The sequence below is a fragment of the Cervus canadensis genome, chromosome 15 (genome assembly GCF_019320065.1).
Source record: "Cervus canadensis isolate Bull #8, Minnesota chromosome 15, ASM1932006v1, whole genome shotgun sequence".
Lineage (NCBI taxonomy): Eukaryota > Metazoa > Chordata > Mammalia > Artiodactyla > Cervidae > Cervus > Cervus canadensis.
Window position 1 is genome coordinate 29748234 of NC_057400.1, and position 23255 is coordinate 29771488.

Below are 23255 nucleotides of genomic sequence, written 5' to 3' on the forward strand. Positions count from 1 at the left end.
TTAACTTGTGAAAATAATTCTTTGGTTATATTGTAGCAGTTTTATAGCAAATTTTAACAGTTTAAAAATCTAAATTTTTGTTTCATATGTGCTGTCTTTTAAAACAAGACTTTTATATACTAAAGGATTGATTTAAAAAAATACATTGTTTAGCACCTGGTGTAGCAGTGGCCTCCTTTTTTCTTCTTCATACAGTATAGGAAACCTAGAGAGAGTACTATAACATGGGTTATACTATTTCAACATTTTGACTGACTTGCTTAAAAAAATTTTTTTTAAAACAACACAGACAGATAAATTTGGAAGCAAGACAGTTTATAAAACTCCTTGTTGTAGTAACTATTTAAAATCTGGAGTTTATATAAAATTTGTCTTCTTTGGCTTGATTATATTAGTTTTACTTTTTTGTAGATGATTTAGTTTTTCTAGCCCAGATAATATTTCAGCATTCATACACATTGTAACAGTGCACAAACTGTGTTTAATATCCTCTTTAAAAGCACTTAAATGAACTCATTTATTAAAAGTTGTCAGATGGTCTTGCTCAAGGTTATGTGGCAGTCTGGATGAGAGAGGGCAGTTAAAAAAAATATTAAAAAAATAAGTAAAATTGCCAGAGGATTATGTTGTTAGACTCAGACAGAGCTTTGAATAGTCATGGAACATGAATTAGATGACATTTTGAAGGAATGAGGGCACATATAGTAGGTCTTTTCAAGATAGAAAATGTAGGGAAGGGTCCAAGGCAGAGAAAACAGCATATTAGAAGGAACTGCTAGCAGTAAGTTTAAGTGAGGAGTGAGATGGTTAGATCAATACATGTATAAAAGCCAATAAAGTTTTGCTATACATTCCTAGCCTTTTAAGAATGATGCTAAGGGATACTGTGTCAAGTAGAAACTTTTCCTATATTGCTAGAATCAGTCTATGCAGTCTGATAGACGCACTCATACTAGACCTATATTCCTCATCTATTAAGGAATCTTCATCTCTGTTCTAAAGTCTTATATTTATTCATATAGTCCCCATTCCCACATGAAATTGCATTTTGAAACTTTTAGGTTCCTCTGAGTCCTTGTACTGTGTTCTTAACAACGTTAATTTTTATAATGGTATCCCTGGTTGCTAAGTAAGCATGTACCTATAGTTGAACATTATTCAGTGAGGCAGCTGTTTAGAATGTGGCTCTTACAAAATCAGGATTTTATTGCTTAAAAGATAATTAAAATAATCATATGCTTCTTCTGTGTCCAATAAACAAGAATAAAGGAATAGGGAGCCTTAAAGAACATTGTAACCAGACTTCTCCAACTGATTTGCAACAGAGCAGAATACAAATCCAGTCTCTTCTCAGTGATGCTTCTGATTCTCCTAACATCAAGGCTGTCTTCCTGTATCTCAGACTAAATCCTGGAAACCCCTCCTTGGGTAATCCAAAGGAAGGGATGCAAAAAATTTCTGAGACTTTGTGACACTTCCTGTGTACATTCTGGAAGAGGTAGTTGCTTTGTAAAGGAACCAAACTGTAAAATTCACATTTGGGATTTCCTTTCAAATTTCAGGTTTGAGTTTGGTTCCCTGGGAAGAAGAATCAGCCCCAGCTTACTGTTTCTGTGTCTCCCCCATAGGGTTGGTTGGAGGTATATTGGAACCTCAAACAAATGCCTTTCTCCCCTGGATGATCCTGCTCAGTGGTAATTACCACGGTTTTGAAATAATGTGGAGAAAGCATTTTTCCTCTCAAAATAGGAAGAGAGGGATTTGTGAGGTTCAAAAGTTTGCAAGTAAATGTGGTTGAGCCAGCGTTGTCAGAAAAAGAGATGTACTCCAAAGTGAAATTGCGAGACAACTGAAACTTAAGTACCAAAACTTTTTTTTTTAAATTTTAACCATTATGGGTAGAAATTTATCTAAACCATATTATTTCCTGCCATATCAGAGTATATTTGTATTTCCCTTAATCTGTTTTCGATAACATAACGTTTGCTATAATGCACCAGTGCTGCCTTAGAGGTCCACTCAGATTATGTAGGGGGATTTATTTGTCCTAGTCTCATTTGGTGCTATGCTTTTTAATGTGTGACAACTTTTTGAAAGTCTTTATTCTTTTGCTATCAGATGGTGAGATTAGTACTTCTAAACCAGTCTGCTTACCTTTTAGCAAGTCCTCTTTCCTCTTTTGATTTTCAGCTTCTGATCTGTTAAATTTTAAAAATGATTTTAAAAACATGTGGGGAAATAAGGGACTCCCCTTTCAGTGCAATGTAAGAACTTTTTGGCTTTGAGGGATGGGAGGCTATTCATAAGCTTTTTGTATCTTCCTAGTTTTAGGCTTTATTATAGAGAAATGAAGTTATTGTATAAAAGCATATCTGTCTGTAGATGAAACATAATTATTATTACAAAGTATTCATGGCCACATACAATATTTATAAAATGTATAAATGGGGTATGTAAAAACCATACTAATTATTTTCAAGCTTAAAGTGTTTATATACATGTTCAGAAACAGTTAAGCAATACCACGTGAACTTACCTGCAAGAACTTACCCATTAAAAATGATTATTAACCATACAAAATTTCTGCTAATCTTTAAATATTTTGGGAAATTCACTACCTACTGTATGTAATGTGGAGTGATTCACTGTGATCACATTCTGATTTAAGACCATTACAAAGATTGTTGACTTTTGGTAACTCCTAAATGGAATGCTTCATGCCTCTTTTGTAGGTACCGTCCCCAGCATCAGAACCCGAAGAAGAAAATGATCCTGATGGTCCCTGTGCTTTCAGGAGGCGGGCAGGATGCCAGTATTATGCTGTAAGAACTATATTTTTTGTGGTGTTTTGGGAACTGGAATTAGCAGATAACTCATGTCAAGATGACTTCAGTTGAATTCAGTTGCTCAGTCATGTCCAACTCCTTGCGACCCCCATGGTCTGCAGCACACAGTCCATTACCAATTCCAGGAGATTACTCAAACTCGTGTCCATCAAGTCACTGATGCCATCGAACCATCTCATTCTCTGTTGTCCGCTTCTCATCCCGCCTTCAATCTTTCCCAGCATCAGGGTGTTTTCAGAAGAGTCAGTTCTTCACATCAGGTGGCCTAATATTGGAGTTTCAGCCTCAGCATCAGTCCTTCAAATGAATATTCAGGACTGATTTCCTTTAGCATGGACTGGTTGGATCTCCTTGAAGTTCAAGGGACTCTCAAGAGTCTTCTCCACACCAAAGTTCATCAATGCTTTGGCGCTCAACTTTCTTTATAGTCCAACTCTCACATCCATACATGACTACTGGAAAACCTATAGCTTTGACTAGATGGACCTTCATTGACAAAGTAATGTTTCTGCTTTTTAATATGCTATCTAAGTTGGTCATAGCTTGTGTTCCAAGGAGCAAGGGTTTTTTAATTTCATGACTGCAGTCACCATCTGCAGTGAGTTTGAAGCCCCCCAAAATAAAGCCTCTCACTTTTTCCATTTTTTCCCCTTCTATTTGCCATGAAGTGGTGCGACCGGATGCCATGATCTTAGTTTTCTGAAAGTTGAGTTTTAAGCCAACTTCTTCACTCTCCTCTTTCACTTTCAGCAAGAGGCTCTTTAATTCATCACTCTCTGCCATAAGGGTGGTGTCATGTGCATATCTGAGGTTATTGATATTTCTCCCGGCAGTCTTGATTCCAGCTTGTGCTTCATCCAGCCCAGAGTTTCTCATGATGTAATCTGCATATAAGTTAAATAAGCAGGGTGACAATATACAGCCTTGTCGTACTCCTTTCCCAGTGTGGAACCAGTCTGTTGTTCCATGTCCTGTTTTAACTGTTGTTTCTTGACCTGCATACAGATTTCTCAGGAAGAAGGTCAGGTGGTCTGGTATTCCCATCTCTTTTAAGAATTTTCCACAGCTTGTTGTGTTCCACACAGTCAAAGGCTTTGGCTTAGTCAATAAAGCAAAGGTAGATGTTTTTCTGGAACTCACTTGCCTTTTCTGATGACCCAATGGATGTTGGCAATTTTTTCTCTGGTTCCTCTGCCTTTTCTAAATCCAGCTTGAACATCTGGAAATTCACAGTTCATTTACTGTTGAAGCCTGGCTTGGAAAATTTTGAGCATTACTTTGCTAGCATGTGAAATAAGTGCAGTTGTGCTGTAGTTTGAACATTCTTTGGCATTGCCTTTTTTTAGGATTGGAATGAAAACTGACCTTTTCCAGTCCTGTGGTCACTGCTGAGTTTTCTAAATTTTCTGGCACATTAAGTGCAGCACTTTCACAGCATCATCTTTTAGGATTTGAAATATCTCACCTGGAATTCCATCACCTCCACTAGCTTTGTAGTGATGCTTCCTAAGGCCCACTTGACTTCGCATTCCAGGATGTCTGGCTCTAGGTGAGGGATCACACCATCATGGTTATCTGGGTCATTAAGATCTTTTTTGTGCATTTTTGTGTATTCTTGCCACCTCTTCTTAATATCTTCTGCTTCTGTCAGGTCCATACCATTTCTGTCCTTTATGGTGCCCATCTTTGCATGAAATGTTCCCTTGGTATCTCTAACTTTCTTGAAGAGATCTCCAGTCTTTCCCATTTTATTGTTTTTCTCTATTTCTTTGCATTGATCATTGAGGAAGTCTTTCTTATCTCTCCTTACTATCCTTTGGAACTCTGCATTCAGATGGGTATATCTTTCCTTTTCTCCTTTGCCTTTAGCTTTCTTTTTTTCTCAGCTATTTGTAAAGCCTCCTCAGACAACCGTTTTGCCTTTCTGCATTTCTTTTTCTTAGGGATCGTCTTGATCACTGCCTCCTGTACAGTGTCACGAACCTGCGTCTGTAGTTCTTCAGGCACTCTGTCTATCAGATCTAATCCCTTGAATCTATTTGTCACTTCCAATGTATAATTGTAAGGGATTTGATTTATGTCATACATGATTGGCCTAGTGGTTTTCCCTACTTTCTTCAATTTAAGTTTGAATTTTGCAATAAGGAGTTCATGATCTGAGCCACAGTCAGCTCCTGGTCATTACTTTGCCAACAAAGGTCCATCTAGTCAAAGCTACGGTTTTTCCAGTAGTCATGTATAGATGTGAGAGTTGGACTATAAAGAAAGCTAAGCACCGAAGTAGTGATGCTTTTGAACTTTCATGTGGAGAAGACTCTTGAGAGTCTCTTGAACTTCAAGAAGATCCAACCAGTCCATGCTGAAGGAAATCAGTCCTGAATATTCATTGGAAGGACTGATGCTGAGGCTGAAATTCCAATACTTTAGCCACCTGATGTGAAGAATTGACTCATTGGAAAAGACCCTGATGCTGGGAAAGATTGAAGGTGGGAGGAGAAGGGAACGTCAGAGGACAAGCTGGTTGGATGGTATCACTGACTTGATGGACATGAGTTTGAGCAGGCTTTGGGAATTGGTGATTGACAGGGAAGCCTGCTGTGCTGCAGTCCATGGGGTCGCAAAGAGTCGGACACAACTGAGCAACTCAATTGAACTGAACTGAGGAAATGGAAAGCTAAGAAATGCACTGTATGTCATTAAAGAGAGGCAGTATGAATTTAATCTGTGCTTGCTTGCTTTTTTTTTTTCTTTCTTAAATTATGAAAGTATGATAACACATTTATAGAAGACGTGGAAAATACAGAACAAAGTTGCATATAGCTCCAACATTTATTACAATTCTTTTGTTAAGTAGATAAATTAAGATTTTTAGTTGAATTTCAATACTGAACTCTCAAAAATTAATGGAATGAATATACAGAAAAGTAGAAGCATATTGTAGACCTGAAAAGCACCAGGCACCAATTCAACATAATTGAGATTTATACAGTTTTCACACAACAGTAGGATACAAATTCTATTCAGGTTTTCATTGACTACAAACTGGGTGACACTAGAACATATTCAGGTACCTAATATAAGGTCACGCATGCTTTCTTGAAGTGCAATTTTTGAAAATCTTATTGAAATCCCTGTAATATATCTCAGTAGCAAGTTTATAAGTTACTAAATTCATTATCTCTAGAGTCGCTGAGAGTTGGACACTACTGAGCAACTCAACAGCAACTCCTACATAAATGTTAAAAGCCACATTGTTCTTTAACGATATATTTCTTTTAAAATATATCTTAAATGTATTGATAGTCATAAAAATTTAAGTTATTTTGATGAGTGAACTTCTGTATCAGTTTTATAGAATTTTACCTGGTTAACATTTAAATCCCAGTTTTAAAGTTTTATATCTAAATTTTAATTCTTCTGCTAATACTGTAGTTACTTTATTTTTATCATGATTTAACTTTTCTTCATTTCAGAATTATTCTATGAGTTTTAATTTTTTTTTCCTTTCTGTGCAGCCTCGTTTGGACCAAACTAACCGTTCATTTGGAAATTCAGAATTGGCAGATTTGGATAAGTTAAGATACAGGCATTGTCTTACAACACTCACAGTCCCAAGACGATGTATAGGATTTGCAAGAAGGCGAATTGGCAGAGGTGGAAGGTAAACTGTTCGTTTTGACGTGCTATTTGTTTCCAAGATAGAAGGTACGGTATCAAGAAAATGTTTTTAAGTTCTTCTAGGTAATATTTGGCTTTATATTGCTTTTCAGGGTCATAATGGACCGGATAGCCACAGAACATGACCCAGTCCTGAAACAGATAGACCCTGAAATGCTGAATGGTTTTTCAAGCGCTTCCCAAACTATAGACTTTTCTTCTAATTTCTCTCGGACCAATGCTTCCAATAAACATTGTGAAAATAGACTGTCCCTTTCTGAAATATTAAGCAATATCAGATCATGTCGACTACAGTGTTTCCAGCCAAGGCTACTAAATTTACAGGACAGTGATAGTGAAGAATGTACCTCAAGAAAACCAGGGCAGACTGTGAACAATAAAAGAGTTTCTGCAGCATCTGTAGCTTTATTGAACACCAGCAAGAATGGCATATCAGGTAAGTTGCTACTTGTTAAAAGTATATCCTCTTCTCTTCTTAATTTTTCATTATCCACTAAATAGACTTTCATGATGAATTTTGAAGGTTTATTTTCATGATACTACTGAGGAAAGGAATTTTAGCTTAACCTACGTTTTTTTTTTCCCAGTGTAAGAAACTAAACTCTATTATTGTGGTTTGCATTTTAACCAGAAGTTCCTAACTAGTACCTGTAAAACCACTCACTTTGAATGTGCCTGGTATGGTGAGTGTGTAGGGAGAATGTGTAGAGAATTATCTCTGGGCAGAGTGATTATTAGCTGCTATCAGATCATCATAGCACAAAAGTGTTCTTGTTATAGAAAGCTTAACACACTAACCTGACAGGCTCCTCTCTCCATGGAATTCTCCAGGCAAGAATACTGGAGTGGGTTACCATTCCCTTCTCCAGGGGATCTTCTCGACCCGGGGATCAAACCCAGGTCTCACGCATTGTAAGCAGATTCTTTACCCTCTGAGCCACCAGGGAAGCCTCTTTCCCTTTCACTTTCACTTATTGTATTAACTTTGCTTGAATGTAAGCATTGCCCCTCAGAAATGCCATTAAAAAGCTTTCTTTCTGAAAAATGTAGTTTTGGTCTAATAATATACCTCTCTAATTGAGATCAAGAAGTATTTTCCATTTTAAGAGACATTGTACTAAAATTAATATACCTCGGCATTGTAAATAATGTGTAACATCTACAGACTCTAAGATGTAATTTTGATTTGTTTTCTTCTGTGGATAGTCTTCTCTTTATCACATATATATAAGTGTATAATTTGTAAATGTCTTTATAATGTATAAATTGCAAAAAATGTGTGGTATCCAAAGGCAAAGCTAGATGTGGCTTGACTTAAACTGTTGATATCCTTTCTTTCTGTAAAATGTATTTATTTCTAAATTATTTCCTGGACAGTGTATTTTAGTATATAAAATTGATGTGTTACACTTCTTCAAAGTGATTTTAAATCATTTTAAGTTGAAATTTTGTCTCAATAGTGTTCAGTCCTTTTTAATTACTGAGCTGTTTATTTTCAAACTTTACTTAGACATTTGTCTATGTAAAGGTTGTTACGGAAAATTGGATTTGTTTGAATGATTGGAAGTTGGCATATCATTTCTCCAAATTAATTGGTTAATTTTCTCCCAAACGAATTTAGGTAAGGAAAATGGTATCCCATTATATAAAGTTCATGAGTCTGTGAAATTTATTGACCTTTTGAAGCTGAAATGGATTAATACCTAATATGACTTTAGACAGCAGGATTCTTAGAAGTGTGAAAATAGTAAGAGCCAGACATCCTGGAATGTGAAGTCAAGTGGGCCTTAGGAAGCATCACTACGAACAAAACTAGTGGAGGTGATGGAATTCCAGGTGAGCTATTTCAAATCCTAAAAATGATGCTGTGAAAGTGCTGCACTCAATATGTCAGCAAATATGGAAAACTCAGCAGTGACCACAGGACTGGAAAAGGTCAATTTTCATTCCAATCCCAAAGCAAGGCAATGCCAAAGAATGTTCAAACTACCTCACAATTGCCCTCATCTCACACACTAATAAAGTAATGCTCAAAATTCTCCAGGCCAGTTCAACAATACATGAACTGTGAACTTCCAGATGTTCAAGCTGGTTTTAGAAAAGGCAGAGGAACCAGAGATCAAATTGCCAACATCGGCTGCATCATCAAAAAGGCAAGAGAGTTCCAGAAAAACATCTATTTCTGCTTTATTGACTATGCCAAAGCCTTTGACTCTGTGGATCACAATAAAATGTGGAAAATTCTGAAAGAGATGGGAATACCAGACCACCTGACCTGCCTCTTGAGAAATGTGTATGCAGGTCAGGAAGCAACAGTTAGAACTGGACATGGAACAACAGACTGGTTCCAAATCGGGAAAGGAGTACATCAAGGCTGTATATTGTCACCCTGCTTATTTAACTTATATGCAGAGTACATCATGAGAAACGCTGGGCTGGATGAAGCACAAGCTGGAATCAAGATTGCTGGGAAAAATATCAATAACCTCAGATATGCAGATGACACCACCCTTATGGCAGAAAGTAAAGAACTAAAGAGCCTCTTGATGAAAGTGAAAGAGGAGAGTAAAAAAGTTGGCTTAAAGCTCAACATTATGAAAACTTAAGATCATGGCATCTGGTCCCATCATTTCATGGCAAATAGAAGGGGAAAGAGTGGAAACCGGCAGACTTTTATTTTTGGGGGCTCCAAAATCACTGCCGATGGTGATTGCAGCCATGGAATTAAAAGACACTTACTCCTTGGAAGGAAAATTATGACCAACCTAGACAGCATGTTAAAAAGCAGAGACATTCCTTTGCCAACAAAGGTCCATCTAGTCAAGGCTGTGGTTTTTCCAGTAGTCACGTATGGATGTGAGAGTTGGCTATCAAGAAAACTGAGCACTGAAGAATTGATCCTTTTGAACTGTGGTATTGGAGAAGACTCCTCAGAGTCCCTTGGACTGCAAGGAGATCCAACCAGTCCATCCTAAAGGAGATCAGTCCTGGGTGTTCATTGGAAGGACTGATGCTGAAGCTGAAACTCCAATACTCTAGCCACCTCATGCGAAGAGTTGACTCATTAGAAAAGACCCTGATGCTGGGAGGGATTGGGGGCAGGAGGAGAAGGGGACGACAGAGGATGAGATGGTTGGATGGCATCACTGACTCAATGGACATGAGTTTGGGTAAACTCCAGATTTTGGTGATGGACAGGGAGGCCTGGCGTGCTGCGATTCATGGGGTTGCAAAGAGTCAGACACGACTGAGCGACTGAACTGAACTGACGAATATTAGGTCACATCCTTTTTTTCAGCCAACTCTAAGACATTATTCAAATTATATAACTGAAACTCCTGTACCAAAAGTTACTCACAATAATTTTGCCAAAAAGAGAGTTTAAAAACATATCAACCATAAGCATTTATAACTAGATTTGACCATAGTTTGAATTTTTTCTCTACTAATGAATACCATAACAAAAGATTGATTTTAAATGTTCCTTCTTAACTTGAATATGGCCACACATTTGCAGCTTTCTACTGTACTTTTCTGAAACACTTCCGATCTATTTGACTTGACTCTTCCAGAAAATGTATATGTTTCTCGTTACTATATCATCACTACTCTGCATGTATGGATTCAGAATGTAATCAGTCTGTACAGTCAGCTCTAGAATTTTATGACACTACCATGTATCAGCGTAAAGTAAGCATTTGAAATATTATTTTAGGCTTGCATACACTTCTCCGGGAATTTAAATCACATATATGTGATGCTGTTATCATAGATAATAAAATTATTTCTATTTTCTTCATCAGAAAAAAATAGTGGTTTTGGTCTATGCCATTTTTCCTTTCTTATGTTTATGTTTGTTATGTAACGGTACTGTGTCTCAACTTAGTACCATTCCATTATTTGTTATTAAAGAATTTTGTTCATGTTTTCTCTCTGCTAACTATAACCCTCTAAGGTCATTGAAGTCACAAGGTGGTTTGTTTTTAACAAATTTCTTTTGTTTCAAAATATTAGGCACGGTATATAAATTCATAATGAAACATATTTTTAACACCAGTTTTGTGAACAACTGAAAAGCTGTAGCAGTTATTTGTTTGTTTGGGCCACCTCTACAGGGCCTGCGGGATCTTAGTTTCTCAACCAGGAATCAAACCTGGGCTCACGGCAGTGAAACTGTAAAATCCTAGCTATTGGACCACTAGGGAATTTGCCCATGGCAGTTTTAAGTATGCCCCTTACCAGTTATATTCATTACATAGTTTCTCCGTTCTGGATAGATCATTTAAATTGGATTCAGTTACAGTTCAGTAAATATGGATAGAAATTCCTTTTCTACCTGAAAAGAATTTAAGGAATTTCTTAAAAGTTACATTTTTATATTTGATGTGCTTAGTCAGTCATGTCTGGCTCTTTGTGACCCCATGAACAATAGCCCACCCGGCTCCTCTGTCCATGGGATTCTCCAGGCAAGAATACTGGAGTGGGTTGCCATTTCCTTCTCCATTATATTTGATGGACATATGCAAAAGAATTGAATCCTCATACATTTGGTTTCTCTTAATCGGTGTGTCTGTAACACTTGTGCTTTCTGCTTGTTAGTGGACTTGGTCAGGAGAACGTGCGTGTCTTTAAGAGTAATAGGACTGATAGAGAACCATGTTTTTACTTGGCAGAGAGTATCAAGTACTGAATTTTCTGTTCCACAGCTGGGAAATTCACAGCAAATAAAGGGTTTGGTCAGAAATAGAAACCTGATACACCTGACACCTGTAGTATTTATTTGTATCACAAGTTCTTAGTTCTTAAACAACAACCTTGAACTTGAGAGCCATTTACAGAAAATTTTCTTACTTTTATGTTGTTAATAACCCAGTTAATGTTTTTCAAGTCATAGTTGCTGTGTCCTGAATGTATTCTAATTATTATTTTCGGTACCATACTAAATGGACTTAAAGGGAAACAAATAGAATTGTGTGTCCTAGGTACTAGTAAGAACTAAAACTGAAGACTTCATTTAGTTAATTATTAAATAAAAGTATGTTATCTTAATTGAAAGCCTATTCTCAAAGAAAAGGAAAGATAGATGTGCTAAATAAAGGAAGTGGATAACCAAGGAAAATTATTTTTAATACATAATTATTTAGGATCTAACATATACAAGCCACTATGTTAAGTGTTCGGAAGTTGCAGAATTTTAGGAGACAATAATCCTTACCTTCAGGGAGCTTATAACAAGCAAATATTATATTATTTAAATAAATAGATGATAAAGTTTTCAGTCATTTGAAACTGCAGTATTTATTCTTTTGAGATACTATTCTTAAATCCCAACCTTAAGAAAATATATTTCACATCTAAAAGTAGCATTGCTTGTTCAGACCCGAAGGGCATGTATGTTTAATCTTGGGCTAGACTAATGCACAGTTGCAGTGTCTTCCCAATCTTTCTGAAAATGGTATAAAATGTTTGCAAGCATCAAAGTTTTTTAAAAAGGAAAACTATGTTTTAACACTCGCTGAGGTACTCACAAGGACTTATTTTTTAAGTTAAAGTCACTTCCAAAGGTGAGAAATGGATTTAGACTTCAGGAGTTTGAAAGATTTTAGTTTGACTGCTAAAGGAAATCATACTGAAATTTCAATTATAACTATTTAGCTTGGGTTTCAGAAGTTTAAATGGATCTTTAGTCTGCTTTATCTTCACATTTCATTTGTTCCTCATTCCCCACCCCTTTCACCCTCTCCCTTCCTGTCTCACCTCTCATCTTCACCCTGGTTAGTATCCCCACAGTTTTGCAGTTTTCTCATTAGTTACATTAGAGGATGTGAATAGTCCTGGATTATATTGTTGGCTTTTGTAGATCAGAAGATTTGTCCTTAGAGTAGGTCCAGTGGTTTTTTGTCACCTTTACCTGGTTGCTTGCTATTGCCTAGAAGGATTAAAATAGGATCTCCTCCTCCTCCTCCATGTAACCCCAGATCCAGCTTTTAAAACAAACAGGCATTGCATATAATCAGCATTGCTTCAACAAGGTATGTATTAAAACATATTATAACAGACCTACCTGGTAGATGATGAAGTGCCAAATAATCATTTTGACTTTTAGATTATTTTTACTATCACATTAGATGTTCTTCATTAAGCTGCAAAAACTTGGTCTAGGCTAGTATTTTAAAATATTCATAGCTTCCCAAGAATCACTTTATCCTAATTTTAGAAGAACACTGCATTAAAAGTTAAAAGGTTATTTTTTCAAAGGTAGCAGATAGAAGCACAAAAATCATGTGTTTATACTCGGTTGTGGGGTGGTCATCTAAAAAATCCAGAATGTATTTCTATTCAGTGTTTCTTTTTATTAGTTCATCAATGAAACAACAGTGAAAAGTTGACAAATACTTGTAAAGATTTCACACATACTCAAGAATGTTTTCTCTGGGCCCAAGTTCAAAAAGCAGTGATGTAAAGCTTTATTGATATACCAGTGTAAAATCTAGTGGAGATACCTAGAGTATGGTTGTATTGGATCACTGTCAGATTATGAGAGGGAAAGGTGATAAGGGATCAGGCTAGCAGAGCAGCTTGTAGGAACCACATGACTGAAAGATAAAAAACAAAATGAGGGATGCCTGCAATTTTTGAAAACAGAATCAACATTCAAAGGGTGGTGACAAATATTCTGTGGAAAGCTACATGGATTCATCTGAGGAATGAAAGCAGACTGATAAACCCAAGGCAGGTAGAAAGACAGCCAGAAAGGTTAGAGGCTTTAGTAAAAAACAGACTGTCAGTTATATGCTCAAAATATTTAGAAATGCAAGTGTGTTACTAATGTACAGAATGACAATTTGCATATGTAAAAGGGGAAATTCTGTAATATGTTACCCAGGGAGATTTGCAAAACCTCTTAGGGAAGGGAACATTTCCTGCCTTTTGCCTTCATAAAACAATCAGATTGTAGTTACTTTTTAAATTTTTTTATTTATTTTTAATTGAAGGCTAATTGCTTTACAGTATTGCATTGGTTTCTGCCAAACATCAACATGGATCAGTCATAGGTTTACCCATGTTCCTTCCCACTTGAACATCCCTCCCACCTGCCTCCCCATCTCACCCTTCTAGGTTGTTACTGAGCCCTGGTTTGATTTCCCTGAGTCATACAACAAATTCCCATTGGCTGTCAATTTTACATATGATAGTATATGTTTCCGTGTTACTCTCTGCATACCTCCCATCCTCTCCTTCCCCTGCCAGCTGTGTCCATGAGTTTGTTCTCAGTGTCTGTGTCTCCACTGCTGCTCTGAAAATAGGTTCATCAGTACCATCTTTGTAGATTCCATATATATGTGTTAGTATACGATAATTGTTTTTCTCTTTCTGACACTTCACTCTGTATAATAGGCTCTAGGTTCATCCACCTCATTAGGACTGACTCAAATGTGTTCCTTTTTATGGCTGAGTAATATTCCATTGTATATATGTACCACAGCTTTTTTATCCATTCATCTGTTGATGGACATCTAAGTTGCTTCCATGTCCTAGCTATTATAAATAGAGCTGCAATGAACATTGGGTTACATGTGTCTTTCCTCAGGGTATATACCTTGTAATGGAATTGCTGGGTGATATGGTGGTTTTATTCCTAGTTTTTTAAAGAAATCTCTGTACTGTTTTGCATAGTAACTGTATCAATTTACAGATTGTCAGTTACTTTTAGACTGACAGGACTTGGACATGTTGGATAGGGTAGATTTATGACCAGCATGAAATTTACTTTTAAGCTAGCAACTTTTGATAGCAACTAGTAGAAAGAACTTGACTTGACCCTAAGCAAGAGAAACAGATATGGTTTCTTTTTTCATAGATTCCCACTTCTTTATGTCACTACCACTGTTCCAAACTTGGGCCCCCATCCTATGTCTCGTTCCTAAAGAGATATTTTCACACTATAAGTGTGACATTTTCCTGGTGTATTTTAATACTTATCTCTTGATAACTCAAAGTTACTACAAGAAATAAATTTCTTATGGATGTATTTCGGTAACTTATGAAAGGAAAAATAATCAGTGGAGAAGATGCTTTCCTTTTGATCAGTACTATGACTGTGTCATTAAAACCGTACTACATTTCTTACCACTTTCATTCATCTTTACAAAATGAAAGAGGTCAATTATGGAGGGGGTACTGTATGTGTTCCAATTCTGTGTCATGATTGCTGTTTTTGTCTGAAGAGTGTTTAATGCTCTGGAAAATTCTGAATGGGAAACATAAGCATTTTTCAAGCCCAAAACACCTTAAAAAAACAACAACAAACTAGATGTTAAGAATGAATCTAACATGCTGAGTTTGAGGTAAAGAGGAAGAAGAAAAAAAATGAATTTAATATTTTAAGCATATCCATATTTTTGAATTAAGTTTTACCATCAGTGGTTTTCAACCAGTCAGTAGCAGAATCAGGAATGAGAATTTTGGTATTGAAGCCAGCCTGAGTTTTTAAGAAGTTGGGCACACTTGACCATTAATTTGAGTGATTTCAGTGAAGTCTTGGTTGGGATTTTATGCATTTTCTATGGTGAAAAGGATGGAGTTCTTGAACAAATTAATGGCTTCAACAAGTCAGGGCAGTAAGTAGACATATCCCTCCCCAGACCAGGAAATTTTATTAGCATCCCTTTTTGATATCTACATAAATGATCATCTTTTCATAAGAACAACTAGAATACCTCTAGTCGGCAATGTTTTGTTAGTAACTACTAACCAAAACTAATTTTGTTGCTAAAAGAATGCAATTTGTTCTTTCTAGTAATTTATATATATATATTTTTTGATTAGTAAGATTTTATGATTATCTGACTTAAAAGATTGTGAAAAATGAAAAAATTCTCATTATCCTCATTTCTTTCTGAATTTTTAAATAGCTGCTGAAAGTGTATCCTGTTTGGTTTATTCCTCACTTAAAATTCAGTGCTATGGATTTCTCACCTTTTCATCACAACATAAACCTAAGCTCTGGACAAACATCAGGCTGAATTTGAGAGTAGAGTATACTAACACTAGATTACAAGTCCACTTCTTCTGGATTGGCACACTGATTTATACACATAAGACTTAAAGAGATTTATTTGAACTTAAGGTTTTCCGTCCTGCCTTTGTATCTAATAAACTATTTTTAATCTCTTTCCCAAGGTTCTCATACAGCTGGAAATTAATGAACACTTCACATTTTCATTTGATTTTGAAGATTTTAAATTTAGAATTTAAGTTATTATTTTTTATTTAAAAATAGAATACTTGCAGTGAATTTAACATGTGCAAAGAAAGACATTTGATTTTGTTGGTAATTCAGTAAGATAACTAATGTGTACTTCAAAAATACAGGTAATAGTGAAATTTTAGAATGAGCACTATCATAGGCCCGTCTTCTAAAAATAAAGTTGCTATCTGTCTAAGAACTGTTTCTCCATGACAGTCCAGTACTGATTCTAATGATAACATTGTGTAACAGAAATGAAGGCCTATCTAAAGCTTTGTCCATCTCTGGGGCTTAATTCCTTCATAGAAAATAAGCTGTATTTTGCACAACTTGTTATGTCTAATTTGCCATCATATGTGTGTGTGTGTGTGTGTGTGTGTGTGTGTGTACATAAATATAAAATTTCCCATTTATGATTCTGCTAAATGGAAAACTTTGGTGGGGATTTCTCGTTAAGTAGCTGCAGGTATAGTCTCCTATCTAAACTCCTTCAAGTCATATTGATTAAGTTAGCTAAATTACTTTTAAAGTTTGACTTATATTAGTAGAGAATTCTTTATGTGTATCTTTTCTTCCCAACTACATTGTAGGACTTTATAGCAGGGACCGTCTTTTAAATTTATTTTTTTTCTCTGTATTCATTCTTAACTCTTAATTCAGCACTTTTCATCTTAGATAGTAAATACTTGCTGATTGAGTGAAATAGCTAGGAGAAAGGAAAGAAAACAATAAAGAAAAATAGAGTAAAATGGCTCTGGTAGTACATGTATTCTGATGTGATTTAAATGTTTTGTGGCTCTAATAATATAGTGACTTCTATGGAGATAGCTTTGTGTCCTCTGAATAAGTTTATCAGTGATGTACTTAAATATCAGTGAGTGAAAGTTAGTTTGCATTTCTTTGGGAAAAGTGTTTCTTATTATAACTTGATAACTTTTTTAAAAGTAATTTTTTAAATAAAAGTTTTAAATGTCTTATTTTTGACATTTAGTAACTTAACACAGTTGGTAATAGCATAATTGATTACATCTGAGGATGCATTGTATCTTTGATTTTCTAACATCTCATTTCTAGTCCATGTTTTTGTAGATAGTACTTACTTCAGGCATCTGTTGGCTTAACATGTGGTTTAAGTCTGAATAAATGGAAGAATCCTCAAATTAGAGCTGTATTATACAGTAAAAACTACAAATAGCAACTTTTTAAACATGTATTATTAGAAGGTCATAGATATTAGTATAAGCTACTTTGGCTGAAGGGTGTATCATTTTTACCCTGTTGTTTGTTGCTGATGTATAATATGTCCTGTGATTTGATATTGCTTTTCATCTTAATTGTGGAGTAACTTCAGATTGTATTCTACTTGTTAAAAGTACTTTAAAACATGCATATTTCTAAAATTAATGTCCTTTGCCAGTGTCAGGGGGCATCACGGAAGAGCAGTTTCAGACTCATCAACAGCAGTTAGTTCAAATGCAAAGGCAGCAGCTTGCTCAGCTTCAGCAGAAACAGCAATCTCAGCATTCCTCGCAACAGACACATCCAAAAGCACAGGTAAAGCTGTCTTTGAATCATGGTTATGTCCTTTCATAATTATGTCATTTTAAAAAAATTTTAGTCAAGTCACAGCAGATAACCTTGTTATTGCTACTCTTGGTTTTGAAGATCAAACCTGTGTCTTTTTCAGTTAATTTACCTAATTTTAAGTGACCGGTTTATGTTTCATGAGAGGAGCACTAAAGCCAAATATAGTATTTTTAATTTAGGAAAGAAATTGCTACATATTTTTAGAAAGTTCACTAAGAATTCATAGAAGTAATTATATACTCTTAGAACCATCATGCTCATCCCTACTCCCCCCAAAATGTTCTTTCCAAGGATATGATTATCCCAACCCCTTCCTAAACTGTGCGTTGTGCCATTTGAATATGCCCCATAAGCTGGGAGATAATTGGCTTGTGTAATAAATCCAGACAACATAGTCCTTTGTCCATTTGAAACTCATTTCCCTGAAGGAAAAAAAATTGCTCCTAGATGAAGTTTTCCTTAGGCACAGTTAAATGATTGACAGTAGAGACAAGACTGTATAAATAAACACCTAGTAACAACATAATTGCTAGAAGAAAGAAGCCCTGCCAGCACCTTGAGATGAGCCTTTGAGACTCACTTTGGACTTCTGGCCTCCAGAACTGTATGAGAATAAATTTCTGTTGTTTAAACCCTGAACTAGTTTTATACAGAATCAAAAGGAACATGACCATTAAACTTGCCTTTGTTTGCCTTTTATGAATCTCAGGTAATTTCAGCCTACTGAAAAGTTAGGCTAAGATACATTTTTACATTGGGACCAAAATGGCTGTCAGTCATCTCTGTCATTTCATTTTGCCAACAGTATCTAGATTGTCAAGTATTTTTAAAAATTTATTTATTTATTTTAAATGAAACAAAGATGATTATTTTTAATGATGAAAGGTACAATTCACAGAGAAGATACACATCATAAACCATTAGACACTTTAACAACAAATAAACAAAGATATATAAAGCAAAAATCAGAAGAGATATAAGGGAAAAAGATATATAATCATAGTGAGACATATTAACGATTGTCAAGTATTTTTAAAGGCTTGGAAAAATGAATAGGGCATAAAGATTTGGATTGTTTATTACCCTAGCTCTTTCTCATAAATAGTTGCTTCCCAGTTTTTAGTAAATTTCTTATTTCACAGATGAAAATAGTCTATGAAGTCCTAGATCTCTTAACATAAACACTTGTAACTGTTCAGAATGAAAAAGGCAACAGCCTCTTGGGTTTTCTCAGTTCTTTACGTGTTTGTGAACTCACATCTAAAAAGTTGAGAGTTTAACTTTGTTTATTTTATAGGGCTCAAGCACCTCTGACTGTATGTCTAAAACACTTGACTCAGCCAGCGCCCATTTTGCTGCATCTGCAGTGGTCAGTGCACCTGTTCCAAGTCGCAGTGAGGTAGCCAAGGAACAGAACACTGGCCACAACAACATAAACGGTGTTGTCCAGCCTTCAGGTAAGCCTGTTGTTTCAAGTGATACTTACTAGCTCAAAGTTGCAACTCAGTGATTTGAGATATGGTTCTTGATTTTTAAATCCAGAGGGGAAACATTGTACAAGAAATCAGTTAGGACTCCATAATTTCTATGGCTATGTGTGGTGGAATAGCTTGATGTTTCTAAAAGTCACAGCAAGCCCGCTCCCTGTGTCCTCCCATGCCCAGTTGATACCTACCTGTGTAACAGTCCACCCTGCCTAGTTTTCTACATACTATCATTTGCCTCACATCTTAGCAGTCACATCAAGCTAATTGCTAACCATCATTGTTGAGTCATTTGTGCATTTATAAAAAGGAGAACTATGTTAATAGTCCAGATGGTCTGTCAGTAAGCTGGAAATTAGATTTACCTTCCCAGTCTTACACACTCACAGACCTGCTTTCTGTGACTCCTCCTTGTGAAATACAGTATTGCTGTGAAACTATTTCTGCTTCATATTACCCTGAGTCCTCAAAGATTTACTCTTCCTGTCAGCCTTTAACTTCTGCTCAGACCCTCGGGTTTTCCACTTGCTGTTCCATATACCTGTGATTGTGATTGCCCTTCCTTACTGATGTTCTTGCTTGTGTAAATTCTAATAGAAGTCCAGTTTTCATCTCCACCTGCCCTCAGTCTCCAAGAGGACCTCTCTGTCCTGTTATACAGTTTTCATATATGAAGGCAACAGAATACTTTGCAAAACCATTTTATGCAGGCTAGTAGAAAGAGGGTATCTTTGGGCTTGTAAAGGTGAATATGCTGTTACGGATTAGAAACTCTCTTCAGAAATTTAATTAGATTGCAAATGTTTGCATTTCTTTTTACTTTTAAACTCCTACTCTTTTAAAGAGTTTAATTAATGTCTTATGAGGTGAATTGAACAATTTTTTTTTTCTTCTCCTTCAGGAACCTCTAAAACATTATACTCCACCAATATGGCTTTATCATCCAGCCCAGGGATTTCAGCTGTACAACTTGTAAGGACAGTTGGCCACACCACTACAAACCACTTAATCCCAGCATTGTGCACAAGCAGTCCTCAGACACTTCCCATGAACAATTCCTGCCTGACAAACGCAGTGCACCTCAATAACGTCAGTGTTGTTTCTCCAGTCAATGTGCATATCAATACACGGACTTCAGCACCATCGCCAACAGCCTTAAAACTTGCCACAGTTGCTGCCAGTATGGACAGAGTGCCAAAGGTTACTCCTAGCAGTGCCATCAGCAGCATAGCCAGGTGTGTGTGCCTGTGTGTGTGTGTGTATTTCAAGTATCATTCTGTCTCTTTCTGCTGGCTCAGATCCTGTGGGAGGAAAAGACTTCCTTTTTTTTCTTTTACTGCTCAAGCCGTAGATAACTTGTCAACTGATTGACTTGCTTTTCAACAGATACTGAATATCTGCTTACTAAAGCTGTGTGAATTAGATCATTTGTTTAAGGTCCCTAGTAGAATGTTTAAATGCCAATCAGAACTGTTATTTAAAAAAAGGGGGAGGATAGTCCACATCAACTTGGGAACCATCAAACTGAAAAAATATATCAGCTATTTTAGAAGCTTGAGTTACTCTTATATTTCTTCTTTGTAGTTTAGGCAGTCTGGCAGGCTAGAGTTATTGTTAGCTTTCAGAGCTTTAGTTTTCAAATCAAATTTGTATTTTTTTTTTAACATTATACCCAAAGGGAAAGTAAATTATTCTGTGTATATTTTAGAAGTGAGAATATCCTGGAATTAACTAAATCTATGATAATGCATTTCAGATTTTTTTTTTCTTTCTATGACACTAATGCATGCAAACAGTGAATCAAAAAAATTGGTCTGCATGGATTAATAACTACATGACCATAAACCTGTAAAACTGTAGTGGAAAGTAATTTAAGCAATATTGTGCTCCTAATGATTATTATTTATGAGCATCATATGCTCTGTCTATTGTAAAAGGCTTGAATTGTCCTATGTTATACGTTTCATAAGTAATTTATCATTGACTGCTACTGAAATACTGTGTTAAGTTGCTATTTTTCCTAAGTAAATAATTATAATCAAGTTCATAGAATTTCTTAACTGAAGAAAACCTTTCCTCATTCTTGTATGGAAATTGTAAAAACGGGAAATGTTCTTGTGTAGTATGTTTAGTTGTAATTATATAAAACGCATCTGTAACTACTAAATGATAAACATCATATTCTAGAGAGTATTAATGTTTATTTTACTCTTTGCCTTATTATAGAGAGAACCATGAACCAGAAAGATTGGGTTTAAATGGAATAGCAGAGACAACAGTAGCTATGGAAGTGACATAACCTAAAACATGTGGCTTTGACCTGTGCTGATGGTGTGCAGTCATTCATATTCCAGCTGAATGCAAAAGGCGAAACTCTGTGGATCACAGAGCGTAACAATGGACCTAAATGGACTATAGTATATCGGATGTTAAATCGATATATGATGTATATTTTGTAAAATTGGGAAAATCACTACCTTGTAAAATAGTTTATTTGTATCATCAATATTATTTCTGTTACTTGAATAGTAGATATTCATCATCATGCTTTTGCACTTGAATTTGCAACTGAATGGATTTTAAAAAATAATTCTTTAATGGGATCATGAGCATGAAATGGGATCCTGCATCACTTGTTTTAACTATTTATTTTGCCATGTTTACATTTTGTATCTTGTAAAAATAAATCCAACTTTGTGTCTAAAAAGTTAAAGATTCATAGCTAGGAAATGAAATTCTTGTAATTTTTTTCTAAAGGAACTGTAAAGTTTTCACTTGGTTCATTTTGTTTCACAATTTGACTAGATGGACTTTTTGGTAAATACTTTAGTGGCATTTCACTGTCAAATATGAAGTTCAAGGCAAAATAGTATTTTCTATTACTGTGCAGGGGAAAGGGATGGATCGATACATGCAAATTTAATGTAGTAACTCACTTTTCCATATATTTTGAATGTATATTTCTATTTATAATACCAGTTTATAAAAAATGATTACACAGAAAAAAAGGACTAGGAAAAATTATGCATCTAGTACATTTAAACTGTGCAGGTATGAAAATTTTTCAAGGATTACATTTTATCCGAAGACTGCATATTTTAACTGGCTTTAAAACTGTAACACACCACATAAAGGATATTTTACCAGGTATGTATTGCATTATATCATTGCAATAATTATTGGAAGTCTAGATATCGAGCCATCCCAGGTGTTGGGAGGGGGGGAGGGTTGTGGCAAGATTGTCTTTTCAATTTTGGAGAGTTTTCCTGTGGCTACAAGGCAAGTAACGGGTTGGAAAAAGTCTGACTGTAAGCGTTGGACACCTTCATAGTGTAGTGTTTTAGTGACTTTTTTTATACGGTTCTTGTATATTAGATACGTGTAGTGGTGTTTCAGAATGTTTGTTTATGCACTAGTTCAGACAACTTTCCCTGTTACTTGTTCTTGATAAGTGAAAACTGCAGGGAAATAAAAATACATATCAAACATGGACATGCTGCATATGTGTTTATTTCACAATGTGCACACAGTGTAAGTGAAGATTTAAGGGAGATGATAGCACTTAACAGCACTTTTCATTTTCACAGTGCTTTCCAAGCATTAATGAAAAGAACTATAAGAAGCTCATCTGTGGGCACTATTGGGTTTCAGATAATCCAATATAAACTACCTTTGATAGAAAAAAGTTCTTAAAATATTTTGCAGAATGTAAGTAATTTGCAGTGTAACATTCATTGAAATCTCATAAGTGAGCCTCATTTTATAAATAAAAGTTTAGAATTATATTGCAAGGGGGTTTTGTCAAGTAAGTACTGGGAAATATTTTTAATGAATATGATTAAAACCATTTCAACCTACATAATTTTATACTTTACATTTTTTATATCTGCAGTCCTGAAAGTTGTAAATTGATATGTCAGTTGAATTAATGGGCCAAGATTTCTGCTGAGAGTGGTTTTTATTCAGGTCCTAAATATGTAAGTCAATTTATAGTCAAAACCGTAGGAAAAAATAAATTTAATTTCTTCGTTGGTTGTGACCTGATAGGATCCATGCTCGTTTCTGCCATACTACCTCTGGAGTTACTCATTGCTGATGATATAAAGAGAATAATTTTGATTTGATATGTAGTTTGACTGTATTCATTCTGCCTTTAGTTGGATGTATCTCCTTGCTATTAAGAACTCAAAACAACTTTAGTGCCAATTTCAGAAAAAAAGTTTTATTTCCATTTTATCGAAGTAAAGCATGAAACGAAGTTGCCTTGTGATATACATGTTATAAATAATATAAAACAAAAAACTGTCTACAGTTTCTGGAGATGTGGCGAATTCAGAATTCATCAAAAGCTGATAACAAGTTTTGTTTTTTAAGTAAAATAGAAAAATAGGCCTTATTTTGATGGGGTTG

General features: G+C 35.5%; 1 protein-coding gene across 2 annotated transcripts in view; it reads left to right on the plus strand.

The window, feature by feature from the left end:
* Positions 1-22337, plus strand: part of EPC2 (enhancer of polycomb homolog 2) — a 125880-nt gene extending 103543 nt beyond the window's left edge. For both annotated transcript variants that reach the window (XM_043487715.1, XM_043487716.1), the window contains 7 exons: positions 2733-2822; positions 6362-6507; positions 6617-6960; positions 17192-17328; positions 18659-18818; positions 19747-20080; positions 21072-22337. In XM_043487715.1, coding sequence (XP_043343650.1) covers positions 2733-2822; positions 6362-6507; positions 6617-6960; positions 17192-17328; positions 18659-18818; positions 19747-20080; positions 21072-21144 — 1284 coding nt within the window. In that variant the 3' untranslated portion in view covers positions 21145-22337. The remainder of the gene's footprint in view (positions 1-2732; positions 2823-6361; positions 6508-6616; positions 6961-17191; positions 17329-18658; positions 18819-19746; positions 20081-21071) is intronic.
* Positions 22338-23255: the final 918 nt, after the last annotated feature.